Genomic DNA, 18,403 nt, shown 5'->3' on the forward strand with positions numbered 1-18,403 from the left:
GTTTTGGATATTTCCATCTGACATGTTAGAATATTTAGAGGATGGGTTCTCCATTTAATCCTTATAGATTGGCTCTAACACTTCCTTAGCTCAGTGGTGTAAAATTGTGTAAGATCAGCCTCCTGAATCATGCTAATTTAGCTGCCACTTTCACATACAGGAAAGCTTTACAAAAGTTCTCATCATTTTTACTTTCTACACATGTTTAAAGCAAAAATCAGAACCAAAATTAATATGTTCCAAAAGGTATTAAAACAAGGCAAATGTTAAATGTAACACATAGAATATCTAATTACGATGAGCGAAAACCTCAAAGCTTGTCTACTGTCATAGATACCAAATCTCTGTATCTTAAGTATCACCCCAGAGAGGCAACCACAATACCCACTCTATCTTGACCTTACTTCCCCATGGTCTGGTTAATGCTGTTATGCCTGATAGTTAGCTAGTGTTGTCTTTTAGAAATATAGACTTTGATATCTAAGAATTTAATACGCAAAATAGCTTAGTAATATTTTAGTAAGTAATAGCAATATTTTATATAAGTTAACTGCTTTCATATAGACTTTATAGAACATACAGAAAGAATAGAAACATTGAATGCATTTTTATTTATCAATAATTTCACTTATTCATTAATACAGGTCTATGTCAATACAGATTAACAAAGGCTCATTTAAAACATAAAAAGATATATAGAATACATTTGCAAGATGATGTTTGGCCAATCAACTATTTTCCAGGAATCATCTTATATTCTGAGGTGGTACTTTTCATTCACAGTGAATCTAAATCTCTTCCATTCATCTTTTGGATGTCAGGATTTGTCACCCGTCCCATAAACAAAATTGATTCTAGGAAAATAAAAAAACATACTTCAAGAATTTCTGGAAAAAAAGTTAATAATTGGTTTTTCTTACTATTTTAACAAATCATTTAGTCTTTGTTCTCTATGAGATAACTAAGCAATGTCTAAGAGCAAAAGCATCTCCTTTGTCTAAAATACATAATTATATCATTATTAATCATTTTCTGGTAATTTATAATGTAAATTAACACCCACAACAGCTTGCCATGAAAAATACATTCGTCGTGTTTTCATAAAGCAAAGCAAAAATATAGTGACCGTGAGGTATTCTTCTAAATATAGAGACTCAGTCAGGCAAACACAGCATAATAAAATGGTAATGAGCATGGTAGAGTTTTAAATGTAAGGCATTAGCAGTCATCTTTTTATGCATGTAACATAGCCCTTAGGGTTAAAAGTGTAGCTTCTCAGATCTCCTTTAGCTCTGAATCAAAGCTCATTGCTAAAGACAATGTTTTCATATCACTAGTGTTTTCAAAACATCATGAAGGTGATATAATGTACAGCATAAATGCAAACACTAATTTACAGCCATTCTGTGTTTGCAAGTGGAAAGAAAGTAAGAACTAGGGGACAAAACAGAAATAAATGATGTGTCAAAATCCATTCACCTTTCTTTTCAATTACGGTAAGGGAAGTGGCTTGAATGGATCAATGTCAAGGGTTTCTTTAAGTTCCTATGGTCATGTGATAAAGGTTAATTTCAAAAGTGATAAAATAAATTTTACATAATTGTAAAGCTGATAAAAAGTATATTTAAATATATTTGGAATAACAGTGAAAGAGTCCTTTTTGTTAACTCTTACTGTTCAGTCCAAAGACTTTTTAGAAGTCAAAAACATGGAAAGAGCCATAGTCTCCAGCAGTTTTTTCTTTTTATGAATTATTACAATCAATAATACTTTATGAAAAATTATAATCAATAATAATAAAAAAATATCAAAATCATTCTGAGAAAAAGAAACAAAAACCCTTAGTCTTCAGATAGATAGGGATGTATTCCGTGTTTCCCCGAAAATAAGACCTAGCCGAACCATCTGCTCTAATGCATCTTTTAGAGCAAAAATTAATATAAGGCCTGGTCTTATTTTAATATAAGACCTGGTCAATGTAATATAATATAATATAATATAATATAATATAATATAATATAATATAATATAATATAATACCAGGTCTTATATTAATTTTTGCTCCAAAAGATGCATTAGAGCTGATGGTCTGGCTAGGTCTTATTTTTGGGGAAACAAGGTAAGTAATTTTCCTAGGATATATATTTTGTTTAGTCACAATAGGATTATCAGTGACTCTTGTATCTTTATAATTCTATGACCTCAAAATGCTTGTCAGAATTATTGTTCAGGAAAATTTTTAAATAACTTTTATAGAAATTCATAATTGAAGACAATAGTTTAAAATTTTAAACACTTAGAAGTGTAGTATATTACATAAAAGTCATTTATCTCAGACTTTTCAATCTGTTTTTTTGACCAAGGAGAACCACAATTTGAATTAAGTCTTTATGCAGTCACAATCTATTCACTACTAAAATGGACAGACTAGTGAAATCTCCCTTGACATAATAGCAATGGCTTTAGAGGCAGGCTGAAGCAGAAATCATTATCGTGTCCATTTTTCTCTTTATGTTCCCTTCTTAAAGAGGTGCCTCCAACCATATTTAGTCATTACATTTATACAATGTATCCATCAGATGGAAGCAAATTTTACCTACTAATATTAAAATACAATAACATAATCAAAGCTCATAGCCTACAAGAAAAGATTTCTCAATAAATACCCTGCGGTCCGCTTCTCCCTTCAACTCAAGATCTGAAAGAGCTCTGAACACACTGTTTTAAAAAAAGTGTGGCATACTGTCAGTTTCAAAATCATGATTCACTACTTTGTCAGAAGTGGCAAGTTTCATATAGTATCTTCCACAGTTTTCTTCCGAAAATCTGTAAAGCTATTCTAGATCCTCAGCCTAGAAGAATAAAAAATGTTCTTCATTTCCCTGGAAGTTCAGCTTAATAAGAGCTTTTGATGACTATATTAAAACATAAAACTAACCTGATAGGAAAATACAAATAATGTATGGGTTTTGCACAAGAGAACTATTTAACCCCAAATAAATTTTAAATCTAGATAAAAATTGGTTGTACTAAATCTAAAATCATTCATCCTCATATTTCTGAAATTGTCAAATGAATATATTTTATGTAGAGCATTAACCCACTTAGTCTACTATGCTAGGCAAAATGACCATCTTTGTTAATCTTAATGTTTTCTTGAGTCCATTTGTGAGAGAAAAATAAACCACTGAATGTCTATTGTCTTAAAATAATAGGCTATTCTACATTTTATATGGCAACAATTTACAGCCCTCAATAAATGATAAATGAGTGGTCATTTATTTTAAATAATACTTTAAGGGAGTAACCTTAGCTGAGAAAGTTTCATTACAATTAAGATCATAAAATAGTGGAAATTGTCATTAAGGTCCAATAGTGAAGGACTATCACAGATAAATGAATAAGTGGATTATTTGGAGTTTTGAATTTCACTGCTGTTTAACTGACAGCTATTACATAGCCCTAGTCATCAGCTTGGAAAATAAAGAGTCAGGCATCACTATTCTAAATGTAATTATTTCCTTGTGTGTCAATGCCCAATACAACTTCATTTTTTCTGTTCTCCATACTCAACAATTACATACTAATTATAAGAAATTAGAGTCATCCAAAGGTTAAAGATGTATGGCTCAAATGACATAATCAGAATATCTTTTAACATTGACACAATCTCTACTGGAAATGAAGTTGTATTCGTGCAATATCAGCAAATCTAAAACTGTTCCATTGTTTTCAAGATACAACTTTCAGAAGGGTCATTTAGCACTAGTGTCATGGAGCCTAAAAAAGAGACTGGTATATCCTTTAGGGAGCCAATAATACCAGTGTCCCTAGTGAATCTAACAGATTCAGATCCTGAAATTAATTATGTTTCATTTCCATGTAAATCAACTTTTACAGAGAAACTTTCATTTTTCCTTTATTTATTCAAGCATTCACTCAATTATATTTATTGATTTGTTCATCATAATAAACACTATGTGTCAAACACAGAGTTACAGGCTTCATATATTATTTTATTAAATCTCTGAGATCGGTACAAATATTATGTTCATGTAGGAAATAGAGAAAATACGGCCAAGAAAGTATAAGTGATTGTGTGAAAACTATTAGTTAATTGAGCTGAGACTTGAGCCCAGGTCTGACAGCCATGTCCATACTCTCAGGCTTGAGGGATATTGATATTATGTGCAAGTCACTCTGTCAAATACTTGGCTGGATACAGAAATGAATGAAAAACAGTATCTGCTCTCCTCTGGTTTATAACCCTCATGTGATGATTATGGCTCCTGAAGAGTCCTAAATATAAACTTAAAGAAAGTTCCCTCACTCTATCCACATTCCTGACTTCTCTTTTTCATAAGAGAAAGCGCAGAAACATTGACCCTGACAAGCTGCATTTCCTCATGTTAACACTGTGTCAAATGCCAGTCCAATCCACCATTACCTCTACTTTTTGTACCTAACTGCATCATCTTTCACCAAGTTCCCAAATTGGAGATTTGAAATTATGTTTGAGCCCTCCCTCCCACTCAGAGCCTATACCCAGTCACTTATTCTGTTGGAATCTACCTCTGAAACATTCTCAACTCTATATATAATTTCCAATTCCCAACCCTATTGTAGCACTGTAGGGAGCTAACTTCAGAGACAAGTAGGTTCTGTTCCCACCCTGCCACTTAGACAAACTCCAGAACCTCTTCGAGCTTCTATGTCTTCATTAGTCAAATGTCTAACCTATTAGAATAGTGTTAGCTTTAGAGATAAGTATTTAAAATGGCTAGAACATGTAACAGCTATGTCCTCAGCTATTATTACCACTGCCCTATTTTAGGCCCCTGTCATCTCTTAAAATAGAATGCTTGGTACAAAACTGGCACTCAACAAATACCCATTGAAAGAATAAATGATTCAGATACGTAGATTGCAATCAGCAGCTAGGAATAGGTCTGCTTGACTTAAGCAGTTCCGCCAGGGGATTCTCAAAAAGGTACCTGTTGGGTTATTCTTCATAATAAACAGAAATGGATGATTTGCTATAAATTGGTTTGGAGCCAGGCTCATGATCGCAGGGATGTGTATTCCTACGAAAAAGAGACAGCAGTTATTTAGATGTTCACATTAAAAGATCAGTAAAGAAAGTATATCCATAATACTTTTTGTAGACAGGAAAGGCCATTTTGTTTGAAGAGTTAACAAGTGGAAATATTACCATTTTCTAAATAGAGAGAAGTTTGGAATAAATTTAAAAACCAAAGAGCAGAAGAATAAATATTGGATCATTCATAGACTAATTCTAACTTCACATTTATGCTCAGTGAAGAAGAAAGCCAGATACTAGATTCAATTTAGTGAAAGCAGTTGAAATATTTTATGTTTTAAACAGTAATTTTCTGCTCACTGTGTATTTACATTATATGATTTATTCTTATAATATTTCAACTCTAATTCCTATGCAGATATGTTTGCACTTTATTTCCATTCTTCAGGCTTGTGGTAATTACATCTGAGTTAAAATTTATTTTTTTAACTTACCTTTCCAAAATTATTCTGTGAGTTCAGAGCTTTTAGGATTTGTGCTATGAATGTATATGAGGTTTTTATCATGCAATTAGGAGATTTTATGTCTTAACAATTATTTACTATGATAATTTATATTATGCTGCTCCATTGTGTCCTTTGTCTATATTTAGAGTGGGTAAATATAAATGGTTGGATTTCTTTTCTTTCTAAGTTAATACTTCTACACTCAACTTAGATGGTTTCTTTACTAACAGTACAGAGCTTTTGTACAATTTTTTCAAAACTGTGAAAAAAGCAATTTTTAAAAATGTAACATGTGTGATTAGAATTGAAAAATAATTGTATGGAAGGAAAAAACTGTTCCTCTACAGTCTTTGTTTGGGATGTGCAAATTAAACTGACAAAAAACAGATGAACGGAAGACATGCTTTATTTTTTATCCACACAGGAGCTTCATAGAAAAGAAATGACTACCCAAAGAAGTGGTTAGGCTTAAGAGCTTATATGCCATATTTACAAAGGGTGGTAAGTTGTGGAGAAGTGACTAGACAAAGGAAAAAATGATTTGGAGTTCTAGGGGCAATAAATCATGGGAAGATAAATATAGAGGGAAAAATAATGGTAGATAAGGTTTATTTAGTAAGGTTTGTTATGCAGAGTCCTTTCAGTGCCAACTTCGATCTCCTGTGATAAAGGTGAAATTTATACCCTGGTTTTAGGCAGATAGGAGGAGGACAGAGAGCTCATTTTGTATGTTTTGTTTCTCAATTACCTGCAGCTCAAAGTAATTTTTCTGTCAAAATGGCGTATTTTGGTGTGGCATATTCTGATCCCCTTCACAATCAAACATAACCTTAGTAATATAAAATGCATGGTACTCCTACTATCTGGATTATCAGGGCAACATAACCCAAATTACCAATGAATAGTGACTCATATCTGAACTAATGAGATAATCAGGAAAGCAGAGTCAGTATCACCTCCATTCTCATTTGGGTGAATACTTGAGTTTTTTGTTCTTAAGCAACCCCCGAGCAGATGCCTGAAAGTAAAAATATTCATGCTGACTATTCTGAAGTGTGATACATCAGGGTCACTGCTGATCCCTTAAAGATTGTTACATCCTTTTAAGAGAAAGCTAGACTTAAAATGAGAGGCAATAGGCAATGGCAGAAAGAGCTCTGAACTTGATGTTAGGAAACCTGATTTCAGTTCAAACTCCGCTGTCAATTAATAGTCTGACCTCAGGCAAGCTACTTCACATTGCTGGGCCTGTTTTTTCACCAATATGAGAGGATCAGACAATGATCTATAAAGAATCTTCCAGTTCTATGTAAAATTTGTCTACATGGGCCAGTAACCTCATCCCAATGCAACCTTTAGATTTCTCCAAGGATTGAAATATTTCATCCTCTCCAATCTATGTTTTTTGAGCACAGTAATGCGAAGTCCTTCAGGAGATGACAAAATGGTAGTGAGAGCCCAGTGTGTCACACCCAGACGTCAAAATCCACTGGCACTATGTAGCATTACAAATAAATCAAGAAATTCATAACATGGACATAAACTTATAGAAATTTATCAATAAGAGAGTTTAAGTGATACATATCTTTTACATACTGGTTAGAATCCAAATAATCTAAAAATATTTAAATACACCTAAGCGGGATTCATTAAAGTAGCTTTTCCATTTCCAATTTAACTCAAGGTTTTCCTCCAATTATTTTTCTAGTATCATTTATATGTAGCATAGATACTACTCACAATGCCATCAATTCAAGGAAATTAGAGGAGTGGTTCTCAAACTGCAGTGTGTACACAGATCATGCAGATTCTAATTCAGTAGGTCTGGAGTTGGGCTGGAGGGTGTGCATTTCTAGCAAGCTCTCAAGTGATGAGCATGCTTCTGGCCTATGTACTACACTTGCAGTAGCAAAAACAGGCTGCCAGCCACTGTGAGCACTGGTCCTCAGCTCTGGAAGCACATGGGGAACACTTAGGAAAATTCAAGAAAACACTTGTGTCTGGATCTCACGTCCAGACATACAAATTTAATTATTTGGGGCTGTGTGCTGGGCACAGGATTTGAAAAAGCTTTCCATGTAATTCTAACGTGCAGCTAAGTTTGAGAACCACTGCCACCGAGATAATGACAAGAATCAAATTAGAAAAGCAGGGGCTAACGTGGTGTAATGGAAGAATGAAATTAAGACCATTACTTAAGAGTGAGCATTCCTGAACAATAATGATTTCATATTTGAGCCTAAAGTTTGCTCCACAGGTCCTATCTGCTAATTGGCAGGTAATTCCGTGTGCAAATAAGCAAATGTCAGTAGATGAGGCTCAACTTCTAATCAAATCCCTTCCCTTCCCTTTGCATTAAGCTGTGGCTACAGAGATGCACAAGCATCTTGTACAACCAGTTTCTTTTTTCTTCCTGCAGAGCACTAGACAACAGGAGGGAACAGGGAGAACAGATTATTGCAAAGTGCCAGCACCCTAATGCTCATTCGCCTTCATCTTTCCTCCTAGCTTTTTGGGAAATCATTCATCTCACCAGTAGATGCTGCAGCTTCACTGCCATCTTCATTTATCTCAAAGAAAACTTGTTGCACGACTTGGGAAACATACACTTCAGATGAATCTGTTGGAAAATATGAAAGTGTATTTAAGGGTTAAAATTCAGAGTCATTGCTTATTAGGTCTCCAGTTAATTACATTTTCAAATGAACAAAGAAAAGGAAAAAAGAAAAAAACTCTTTCCAAGTTAGATAATTTCCTATAGATAAAGGTGTCTTAGGTATAGCTTTTACAGGGTGATACAGAGACAGAGATAGAGAAACAAAGCTTAGCTCAGATATAAAAGGTAAAGATAGAAGGATATAAGCCTCAAATCAGGTATCCCACTAAGTGAAATATTTCACTGGAGAGAGGGTTTTGCCCACCAACATGGTCTACAGACAAGTTGAAAGACGCTTTACAGATTTAAATTAATCCTACCCTACATATTCAACCTCAAAGCCAACTTGCCTTTTAAATTCTGTATGCAGTTTTGATCTGAGTTTAAAACAAAATTTACTTTCCTTCAAGACTGATGAGGCTGTGAAAGTCTAAAGAGCTTTTGTAGTATCTGTTACAAAATCACTTCAGAGCTGTTTTAAAACCTATCAAACTTTTCAGTGTAAGATAGTGTCTTACAATGTTTTGTTCTGGTGTAGATGGAAACTGAGGGAGATGCCTCTCTTCTCCCCTTGGTGGAACTGATGTATGTGTGAAGCATTTCTGACATAGTGGCCTGCGAGTCTAGTCTCCTCGAGAAGGGGGAAGTGAAACCATGAGTTCAGAAGTCATCAACCATCTCTGCTCCGTTAAGACCAGATAGATATAACAACGTTCCTTCCTCAAACTGAACCATAGCTGTGTGTTCAATGGTGACAAATGGGAGGAGGAGAGGAAGATGGGCCTTGAAACTTTAAGAAAAAGGAGAAGAAGGAACTTTGTCTCTCTTGAGCGAGAAAGCTGATGTGATGCAGGTGGACTCCACCAAAGCCACCAAATTTAAAAGTATTCATGAAGAAATACCTTAGTAAAGCGGAACCAGCTCTAACAGCTTACTGAAAGGTAAATCCCCTCAGACAAAATAGAGAGACGTCATCAAAGCTAATTTGCATAAAAAATGGCTTCCCATCCCACTAAAAATAAACTGCAAATTGTTTATGATGACTTTGTCTGGGCCCCAATTACTTTTTATCCTCATCCATTACCCTCCTGTCCTTATCCAGTAGATCAAGCTACAAAAATCAAGCATCGAGACCATAGCACTGGCTCTCCCTCCATTTAGAACTCCTTCCCCAGAACTTTTCCTGACTGGCTTCCTTGTTATTCAGGCTTCAGCAAAAATGTCACTTCATAATAGCAGTCTTCCTTCACCACCCTGTCTAATTCTGACACATAAGATGGAGAAAAGGGGGCATTCGCCCCATTGTGTGGATTAACTGAAATGCAGGAGATTGGTCTTTTAAGGTCAGGCAAAAAAACAATCTTTCTCTGGGATTGCCTGGAAAAAGACAGGATTCACATAGGAGAGCACCAAGTAGATGACCTAGGGGCTCATCCTGAGAGCAAGGACCAAAAAGCAGGTTGGGAATGAGTGGAGAATTTCTCCCAGTTTCACAAAAGTACCCCAAGTGACTCTGGCTAAGTAGACTGAGCAGCTTGTTCTTGTGTTTTCCATCTTATTATGGAGACAGCACAGTCTTGGGAAAAGAATAGGACCTGAGGGGCAGTAGGCTAGAACAAGGAATCTGGACTCCATAAATTCACCTTTATAATTTCTCTAAGGTTTCTATACCTTTATAATAACTCTTTCCCTTTGTTTCTATGAAAATGCCTCATATGTCCTTGTCAAATCCAGGGGATGAGAAACCTCCTGCAGCTTTGCTAGAAGATGTGTAAGTAAATATTAATGTACAATTGCCTCCTTTGTTGTCTTTGAATTTAACATACACTGAGTATCTACCATGTGTCAGATGCTGAACGAGGTGATTTACATATTCTTTCATTTATTTCCACCACCAGGATATACTGTCTCATTGAACAGATTTGCAAGGTGAGGATCACAAAGGTTAAATGTTTTACTAAAGACGACATAAAAGGTAATAACAATTAGAAGTCAAATATTCACCTCAAAGTTTCTAAAGAAACTCTGAAAACGTTTCGTCTAAACCTTGAAAACTACATGAGTAAAAGGTTGTCTTTTTGGTATAAATATCCCAAAGCACTAGGTGTGGGCTGGTTCCCAGCAGCCTTTAGTGAATGCTTACTGCACAAATGAAATGTAGGGATGGCAGGGAATTCACTATTTTCCTAATGACCAGATGTAGTGCCAGCCTTGGCTGGGGTGGTTCTATTTCAGGCAATAAAGCAGACCAAAGAAGGTAAAACAACTCAAATAGGTAACCCGGGAGAAAAAGAACTGACAATGTTGGACTTGTCTTCTTCTCTGTTCAGGGTTATTCTCTCACAGAAATTCTTTTATAAAGCATTTTGGAGGTATTTTCTTGACAAATTTGCTTGTAACAAAAGATTGTGTAGAAGTCACAAATTGCTGGCAATTGGCCGAGTGAGTGGCTGTTAGAAATGCCTAAGGTATAGTGAGTAAGCTTCCGAAGGCCAGAAAGAGGCTTAAGAGGAAGAGGTCCTTGAAAAATGGCATGGTTCATTTCAGGGTGGGGAGGTGACTGTGCTCTAGGGCACACTTAGAGGGCGTCCTGTTGCAGTGTTTCATATTGACTGTTTTATTTCTGGTGTTGATGAAATTGTCAAAGAAGTCAGATCTGTCAGTATGAGAACAAGTAGCTAAATCATGTAGGAAGGTGACAATGAACATCTATGTCACCTGTGTACCGCACCCAACTCCTCCACCAGGAAAGCTCACTGATTCTGTTCGTTTACTCACATAATTGATGAGTGAATGATTTAATGAATACTTCTGCTAAGTCAAGATATTTATATAGGAATGCACAAAAATTCCATGTTATGATAGAAAACCACATCAGATAGGTAGGCTTGTATTATTAGGCCCCTTTATAGAAAACTAGACTATTTAAAACAGGGTAAGTAACTTGGGACAAATTGGTCCTCTTCATCATTTTTTTCCCCTCTTTCATTAGGTATTAACTACTGGGTATCGCCAGGATGAGAAAAATTAAAAGATTGTCTCAGGCTTTGCTGTGCAAGGGAACATCTTGGCTCTGCACAATTTGCTAGGTGCAAGATAGAGTAAGAGCTCCATGTCCTGAGATCTGTGGTCAGTCCCAAGCTAAACCTACAAGCTGTAGCATTACAATTTCTAGATTGTGTTCATCATGCACCATGGTGTGAAAGCCCCTTTTGTGTGCTCTAATATTACAGAATTAACATTTGCAAATTGGTTTATAAGAGTTTGATTAGTTCTGCTTAGATGAGAGACTCGAAGTTGTAATTCCCATTGTTCAAATAAGGAAATCCAAATAGGAATGAAATAGAAGCCCATGTAATACTTTACCTACAGTTTCATTATAAGAATTGTTGGAAGTCTTATCTAACATTCTAAAATGTTTTCTGGCTTTCATTAAAGGAAAGTACTTAAATGCAAAATAGAGTGCTTCTTTACAAACAGCTCAATATGACTATGGCATTTATTCACTGGATATGTATTTTCTGGGGCCAGATGCTGTTTCAGTTTGAAGATCATTCAATTTACATAGTTCCTAAGAAAACACATTAACATGATAAAATAAGAATTATTTATCATATTACCTGTTATTCCAGAAAGGTCACAGCCACCACTAAATATTTCAGTTATGTTCAAAGAATACAAAGCTTCTTTGAAGTCTAATTTTTGTTCTACTTTAAATCTGTTAAAAAAAAGATGAAGACAAGTCTTGAAACACTATACACATATGCTCTCAAAATGTTTTTTTGGTTTTTTTTAATAACTCTAAAGTGGATGACTTGGAAGAAGTTATATTATGAAATCTTTTGTTTTCCTTAACCTGATTACATTTCCTTACATTTCACACCATTTTTCCACAGTTCCACTAGGCAGTTTTGGGTTGCTAACAACGTGCTTCCCAGATAAATGGTTGGCGGGAAGAGGGAAGAGACTACTCTACTTTTTAAAGTAACAATAACCCAACAATACAGGGTGAGGATTTTAAGTTTGCAATTGCTTAGCTCCTTCCAGAGAAGTGTAAAATTTTCCTCCAGCAACTATATACACTTAGTTTTTTTCATACCATCTAAGATGGTTCCTAGCAGATGCCCAAAATACTATCAGAGGGGAATAGGAACCAGCAGGCTTTGGGGGAGACTGTTGGCTATTGGGATACAGAGAGGGATTAATAACTTATTATCCTTCCCATCCATTGTCACAATTGATGTGACTTTTTTCAGTTTATGAACACACCTAATATCTTCCCAATAGGCCTTGTAAAGAGGTAAAATATTAAAAGGGAACTAAATTTCTTCCAAGTAAAATAAAAGATAAAAATTATAGGAGAAAAACAATAATGCCCAGTATTCCTGACACAAGGCCAAAAGTTAGGATTCCAGATGCAGACCACCTGTGCAGGATGATGTGAAAACGGACTTTACCCAGGGAATCTCAAAGATTCTCTTAGGCACTGATCTGTGATACCAAGTCAACAGCAATCACTGACCCTCATATTACCATTTTAATAATACTAATACTAATGCTAATAGTGTAATAAGAGAAGCTATTTTATAGATGCTTAAAACACAATTTACATTTGAAAACCAGGTTGGAAACTCTGGTTATGAAAGAAAAGAATGTAAGGTCCTTAAACAGGGGTGTGCCAAAAAAAATGTATACACATGACTTGTACTCCTCTTTTGTTATCGGTATATATTATTACAATTTTAATACAGTTTTTTTTTTTTTCCTTTCTTAAAAAGTGTATACATTTTTGGGGCACTTTCTGTATGTTCCCACATCAGCCAAATTCCCAGGCAATTCCCGCCCAACTTGCTTTGTGCCCTGCTGGGCATTTGCCCCTGTGCTCTCTGGTTTGGACACAGACACAACTGCTCAAGCACAGGATCCTTGCTTAGATCACTACTTAGTTAACAGGTAGGCCCACACGTGGAACTAGAAATTAGCTTGAGCAAACGGTCTAATTAGATCACTGTCTTCATTGCCAAATACTGAACAAGCAAGCTTCTTAATTATAATTTTTCAAAACGATGAACATGCCGTGGCAGAAATTTACTGGGCCTTAATTATTTCTTGGTAAAATATTATGCACTTTTGGAAAATGTTAACTCATTCAGAACCCTAGCTAACTGGGAATGGGCACAACATGCATATTAAAATCTACTGATAATGAAAATAGCTTGTCTTATGCCAACTGTGTTCAATTTCTTCCTCTGAACTTCCTGCTAAGAAAAATAATGTGCAGCTTGATGGTTTGAGGATTATTTTTTTTCTTTTCTTTTTTGTCTTTTTTGTTTTCTGTTTCATTACCACACTCTATTTTTAAATTGAATGGAATATGGGCTTCTAAGAGGTGGAAGATAAATCCTCCACCTATAAATTGGCTAATTTTAGTGTAACAGTACAATAATTTTAGGATGATAATAGGAATACTGCGAGACTTATTACAACTTCTAATAATGCCTGATTCTCACTAAAGTCCCTTAAGTAAGAGTCCTGCTCATAATATAGTCCAATGAAACTCACAGTAATAGAAACCAATTTAACCATTTAATCAAAGTAAACTCTGCAACCAATTTAAAATTATCTATAATTACTGGAGCAATGAATAGCCACGTGTGAAGTAGTACTTCCATGTGTTAGGCACTTAATATAGATTATAGTTTTTAATCTTCACAAAAAAACCTATGATGTTAGCATTATTATTCCCATTAACATATTTTTAAAAGGGAGGGTTGAGGAGGTTGATTTTCAGATTCAAGGTCAAGATAGGAGACAGAGCCAAGATTCAAACCTTGGTCCTTTTGAAGTCAAAGTTAATGTACTAACTCCTGTGGCCATCTAATAAAAATTAATTAACAATCATTATATATAGTATTACTTGTGTACCTCTTCCAAATTTTGTGTCTGAATATTTATTCCAGAGGTAGTTCATTTCCCCTTTTCCTTGACTTTCCTGTAAAATTTGTCAACAGAATACAGCTCAATGGTAAAAGATTGAGCAGCAAGAGGACTGGATAGACAATTAACAACTAAATAATCATGAAATGAGTGTTTTAGCATATGTAAATCGTATCTATTTGCTAACAAGACAGCAACTTACTGTCAAATGCAACCATTGTGCTTAAAAGGGATCTTACACAGGTAAAAGCTGCAGAAAATGAAAGAAAAAATTCAGAATTTCTGTCTTGAGATGGATCCAATCCTATCCTGCAGGCCTGACGGTGGATTGGTGGTGTTCCTTCATTTTTCTTTATACCCAGGACTCTTGTTTAATAAAAAAAAGTCTTGGATGGTTCTCCCTTGGGGTCCGTATCCTTATTATTTGGAATCCCAGTTTAGATAAAGTGGGTTTGAGTCCACCTTGAAATGTTCTGTCTTAGAACCAACCAAACCAAATCTTAAAGCTGCACACAAGGATGAAAATATAACGCAATGCTTGACAGTGGTGGCCCTGGACTATCATGTAAGTACATAGTAGTTTCTGTTCACTTTCTAACCAGTTATTTCAGAGAGAGAGAGAGAGAAAGAGAGAGAGAGAGAGAGAGAGAGAGAGAGAGAGAGAGAGAGAGACAGCGAGACAGAGAGACAGAGAGAGACAGAGAGAGACAGAGAAAGATAGAGAGAAAGACAGAATGTGTGATATACTCTATTAGCTACAAAGGCTGGATTAAAAATGCTTTCTGTCAGATATGAAACACGTGGAAAATGTTCGATGTAAATTTGGGATTCCAATTTGTATCAATGTCCAATAGGTTAAAGAAAATCAACACTTTGTAACCACTAGCGCAGTTGGTCATGAAACAGCTATTCTCATATCCAACCTCGTTTTCCCTGAGTTCACTTTTACCCGCACACAAGTCACATTCACCCACTTAGAAATCCACAGCTGGCCAAGCCTGGGGTAGATTTCCAGCCCAGCAAGAAGATGATACTTTGTGTCCTATGGGGGGCATTCGCTCTTTGCAAAAGTCACCTGGCACTGCTGCCCCAAATCTTTTATCTTGCTGCTCGTTCTGCCACTGATTATTTCCTCTGCTCTGTGCTCTCCCTCATGTTGGCCCCACATTACACCTGTATTCTGACTTTGCCATTTGTTAGCTGTGTAACCACAAGCAAGGTATTTACCTGTCTGCACCTCCTCTGTAACCTGAGTATAAAAATAGATCTCTATCGACTTGTTGTGGGGAATAAATGAGACATGGTAAAGAGAAGTAGCTAGGAGAGTGTAGGTACTGTAAGATAATAAATGTTAACACTGAGTGAGGATGATCATAAAAATAATAGTAAAAGGTAGTATCAAGTACTAAAACTTTTATGCACATTATTTATTTAATCCTCACAATAACCATAAGAGAGATGTATTATCATTATCCCATTTAGTAACAAAAATTAAAACTATAGAGTGAGAAGGTGGCAAAATTCTTAGTCCTCAATATTATGTTCTATTTTCCATGATCTGGTTCTAACAGTTGATAAAAGGTACAGTGAGATGCCACAACAGTCAATATTTTTAAAGAACTCCTCTCAGACTATGGCTATTGTTTAGTTATTACTATACTTTTGAATAGAACTTTAGTATTTAATAAATTTAAAGACCTGGACAACCAAAAATTCAGTGACAACTACAAAATCTCACCCAAGAAAAATACACATATGACCTTTCAGGAATAAACTTGCTAATAATTTCAAGGGCTTCAAGGACTGTAAAGCCTGCCCCAGAACTCTTCAGAAGTCCATGGTGCCCAGTTAAGGATGCTACAAAAGAATAAGAAATCACAGTCCTATCATTTTCCTAGTAAGTCAAACTTAGAACCTCAAAACAATCTATTCCTTTTTCACCCTTATCTAGTCAGTCACACGCCAAAGTCTTTCTACTTCCCCAGCTCCTTACTATCCCCAGGGAGGCTGCTTCTTCTAAACACTCATTATTCAGTGTCTGAATTATTGCAGTGGTTTCTTAACTGATCTGTTGGGCTTCAATCTTTCCCTCTTTAACACATTCTGAACATAAGTACTATTTAGATTAAAGCAGCAAATGTTCATTGAACAGCTGCTATTTTTTAGATGCATACTTTGTACTGGGATCACAGAAAGGAAATATTCATAGCTCCTGACCTCAACAAGTTTACAGTCCAATGAGAAAGACAAACAAATAATTATAATATAACTGCTATGCGGAAATAAACACAAGGTACCGGGAGAACTTTTCCCAGCAAGGAGAAGGTAAGATGTGGGATCTCACATGGACAGATCAGAAAACTTTCTAAAACCCAAACTTGGTTTTAAGGACCATTAGGAGTTATCCAGAAAAATGGGGATGGTAGGGGAGAATGAGAAAAAAAATTTAAACAAGTTATCCAGCATGAACGAGGGCATTGTGACTACCAAATACATCTATCTAAAACACTGATTTAATCATTACACTATCCTACTTGGAAATTTTCAACAATTTTTCATCACATATGAGACTTATTCCTGTTGATTTTTAAAAGCTCAATTCAAGGCTTCCCTCTTTCATGAAGCCTTTGTTTACAGTTCCAGTTTCTGTGCTTCTTCCCTCTCTCCTCTCTTTTTTCGTGAATCTCCTAGTGCTTACTGGTTGTACCATTCTTTTAGTATTTACTCTATACGACTGGCTATTGTCAATAAATTTCTTGTACAAATCTTGCACCACTCCACCTAAGTGGTAACCATCTTATCAACAGGGATTATGTGTATCACTTTGTAACTGTCCTAGTTCCTTGTCTACAGTGGTCCCAATGGATCTGTGCTTTTGAACAGGACATACATTTTCTAATAAGTAGCAAACTAATAAGACTGTAAATCTGTGAGCCAATAGATATGAGAATTTATCCCATCACCCAATACTTAGTTGAATGTCAATCAATTAATTGTGGAGGGATTCAGTTTCCTTATCTGTGAAATATAAGATATAACCAAGTTAGACTATAGAACCACAGTATTTAGTATTAAAATATACATGCTAAATGCTTTAACAAATTTAAATGCTATGTAGATGAAAGTTACTTGCTTATTTACCTTACTTACATGTATTAAATGATCACATTTTCCACATATGTAATCATAAAAACATATTCTCAGAATGTTTTTTATAAACAGAAGAATCTAATACAAAGCAAGTTGTGTGTTAGACTCTTCAACCTGAGGATGTTTGACTATTAAGATGCTGACAGGATCCCATACTGCATTTAGACAAAGTGATATGATTATTTTAGTTGCTATCCAACTGCAGGATAATGTCCAAAATTAGGTATCTGGTATGTTACAGATAATAAACACTAGAAATCACCTTAATATTTTTAGACTAGACTCTATCTTGTTGCCCTTGATTCTAAACTATCCATACATCAAAGAAGGGAAGGAGAATTGTTTCCTAAACAGTAACTATAATCTAAATAGTCAGTGGCATGTTCCTTTCTACTGTTGCTTATATGCAAGCATTCTTAGATTAATTTTTTCTCTTTAGCATTTAGTAAATTGCACCTTATAATGTGAACTTATTTGAAAATTGAGTCATGGTAGATGTAATTAGTTAGGTTGAGGTCATACTGGAATAGAGAAGGCCCTTAATCTAATATGACCTGTGTCCTTATAAGAAAGGAGAATGCCACATGAAGAGAGGTGACCACATGACAAGAGAGGCAAAGATTGGAGTGATGCATGTGCAAGCAGAGGAATAATCAGGATAAAGGCCACCATCAGAAGCTATGGCGAGGCAAGGAAGGATTCTACATTGAGTCTCAGAGAGGGCATGGTGCAGCAGACACCTTGACTTTGGACTTCCAGCCTCCAGAACTGTGAGGAAAATGAACTTCTCTTGTTTTAAACCACCAGTTTGTAGTAATTTGTTATAACAGCTGTAAGAAACTAATACACCTGATTAAACTGTTTCAGTTTTACCAAAATGTTCAATTGTCAGTTTGAAACCATAATGCATTCATTCAGATATAAAAGAACTACCTCAGTGAATAATAAAATGTAAACTTGTCAGTCTACACAAAAGTATTTATTGAGCCTGTATAGTTTTCCCTCTTCTGTACTGAACAGATTTTAAGGGGATATTTTTCTGTTGTCAGAAAACTATTCCTTTTGGGGGAAATGCATTTCAGAACTTTCAATCCATAATGTTTAGGGAATTTA

General features: G+C 35.4%; 1 protein-coding gene across 1 annotated transcript in view; it reads right to left on the reverse strand.

Moving 5' to 3' along the window:
* Window positions 1–592: 592 nt before the first annotated feature.
* Window positions 593–18,403, reverse strand: part of SERPINI2 (serpin family I member 2) — a 32,394-nt gene continuing 14,583 nt past the window's right edge. The window contains exons 6-9 of the mRNA XM_019735902.3: window positions 11,824–11,921; window positions 8,081–8,167; window positions 4,995–5,084; window positions 593–854 (exon numbers count right to left, since the gene is read on the reverse strand). Of these exons, the coding sequence (XP_019591461.3) occupies window positions 778–854; window positions 4,995–5,084; window positions 8,081–8,167; window positions 11,824–11,921 (352 nt within the window). The 3' untranslated portion in view covers window positions 593–777. The remainder of the gene's footprint in view (window positions 855–4,994; window positions 5,085–8,080; window positions 8,168–11,823; window positions 11,922–18,403) is intronic.

This window comes from Rhinolophus sinicus, chromosome 17, assembly GCF_057876585.1.
Source record: "Rhinolophus sinicus isolate RSI-liver-muscle chromosome 17, RSI-T2T, whole genome shotgun sequence".
NCBI classification, from domain to species: Eukaryota; Metazoa; Chordata; class Mammalia; order Chiroptera; family Rhinolophidae; genus Rhinolophus; species Rhinolophus sinicus.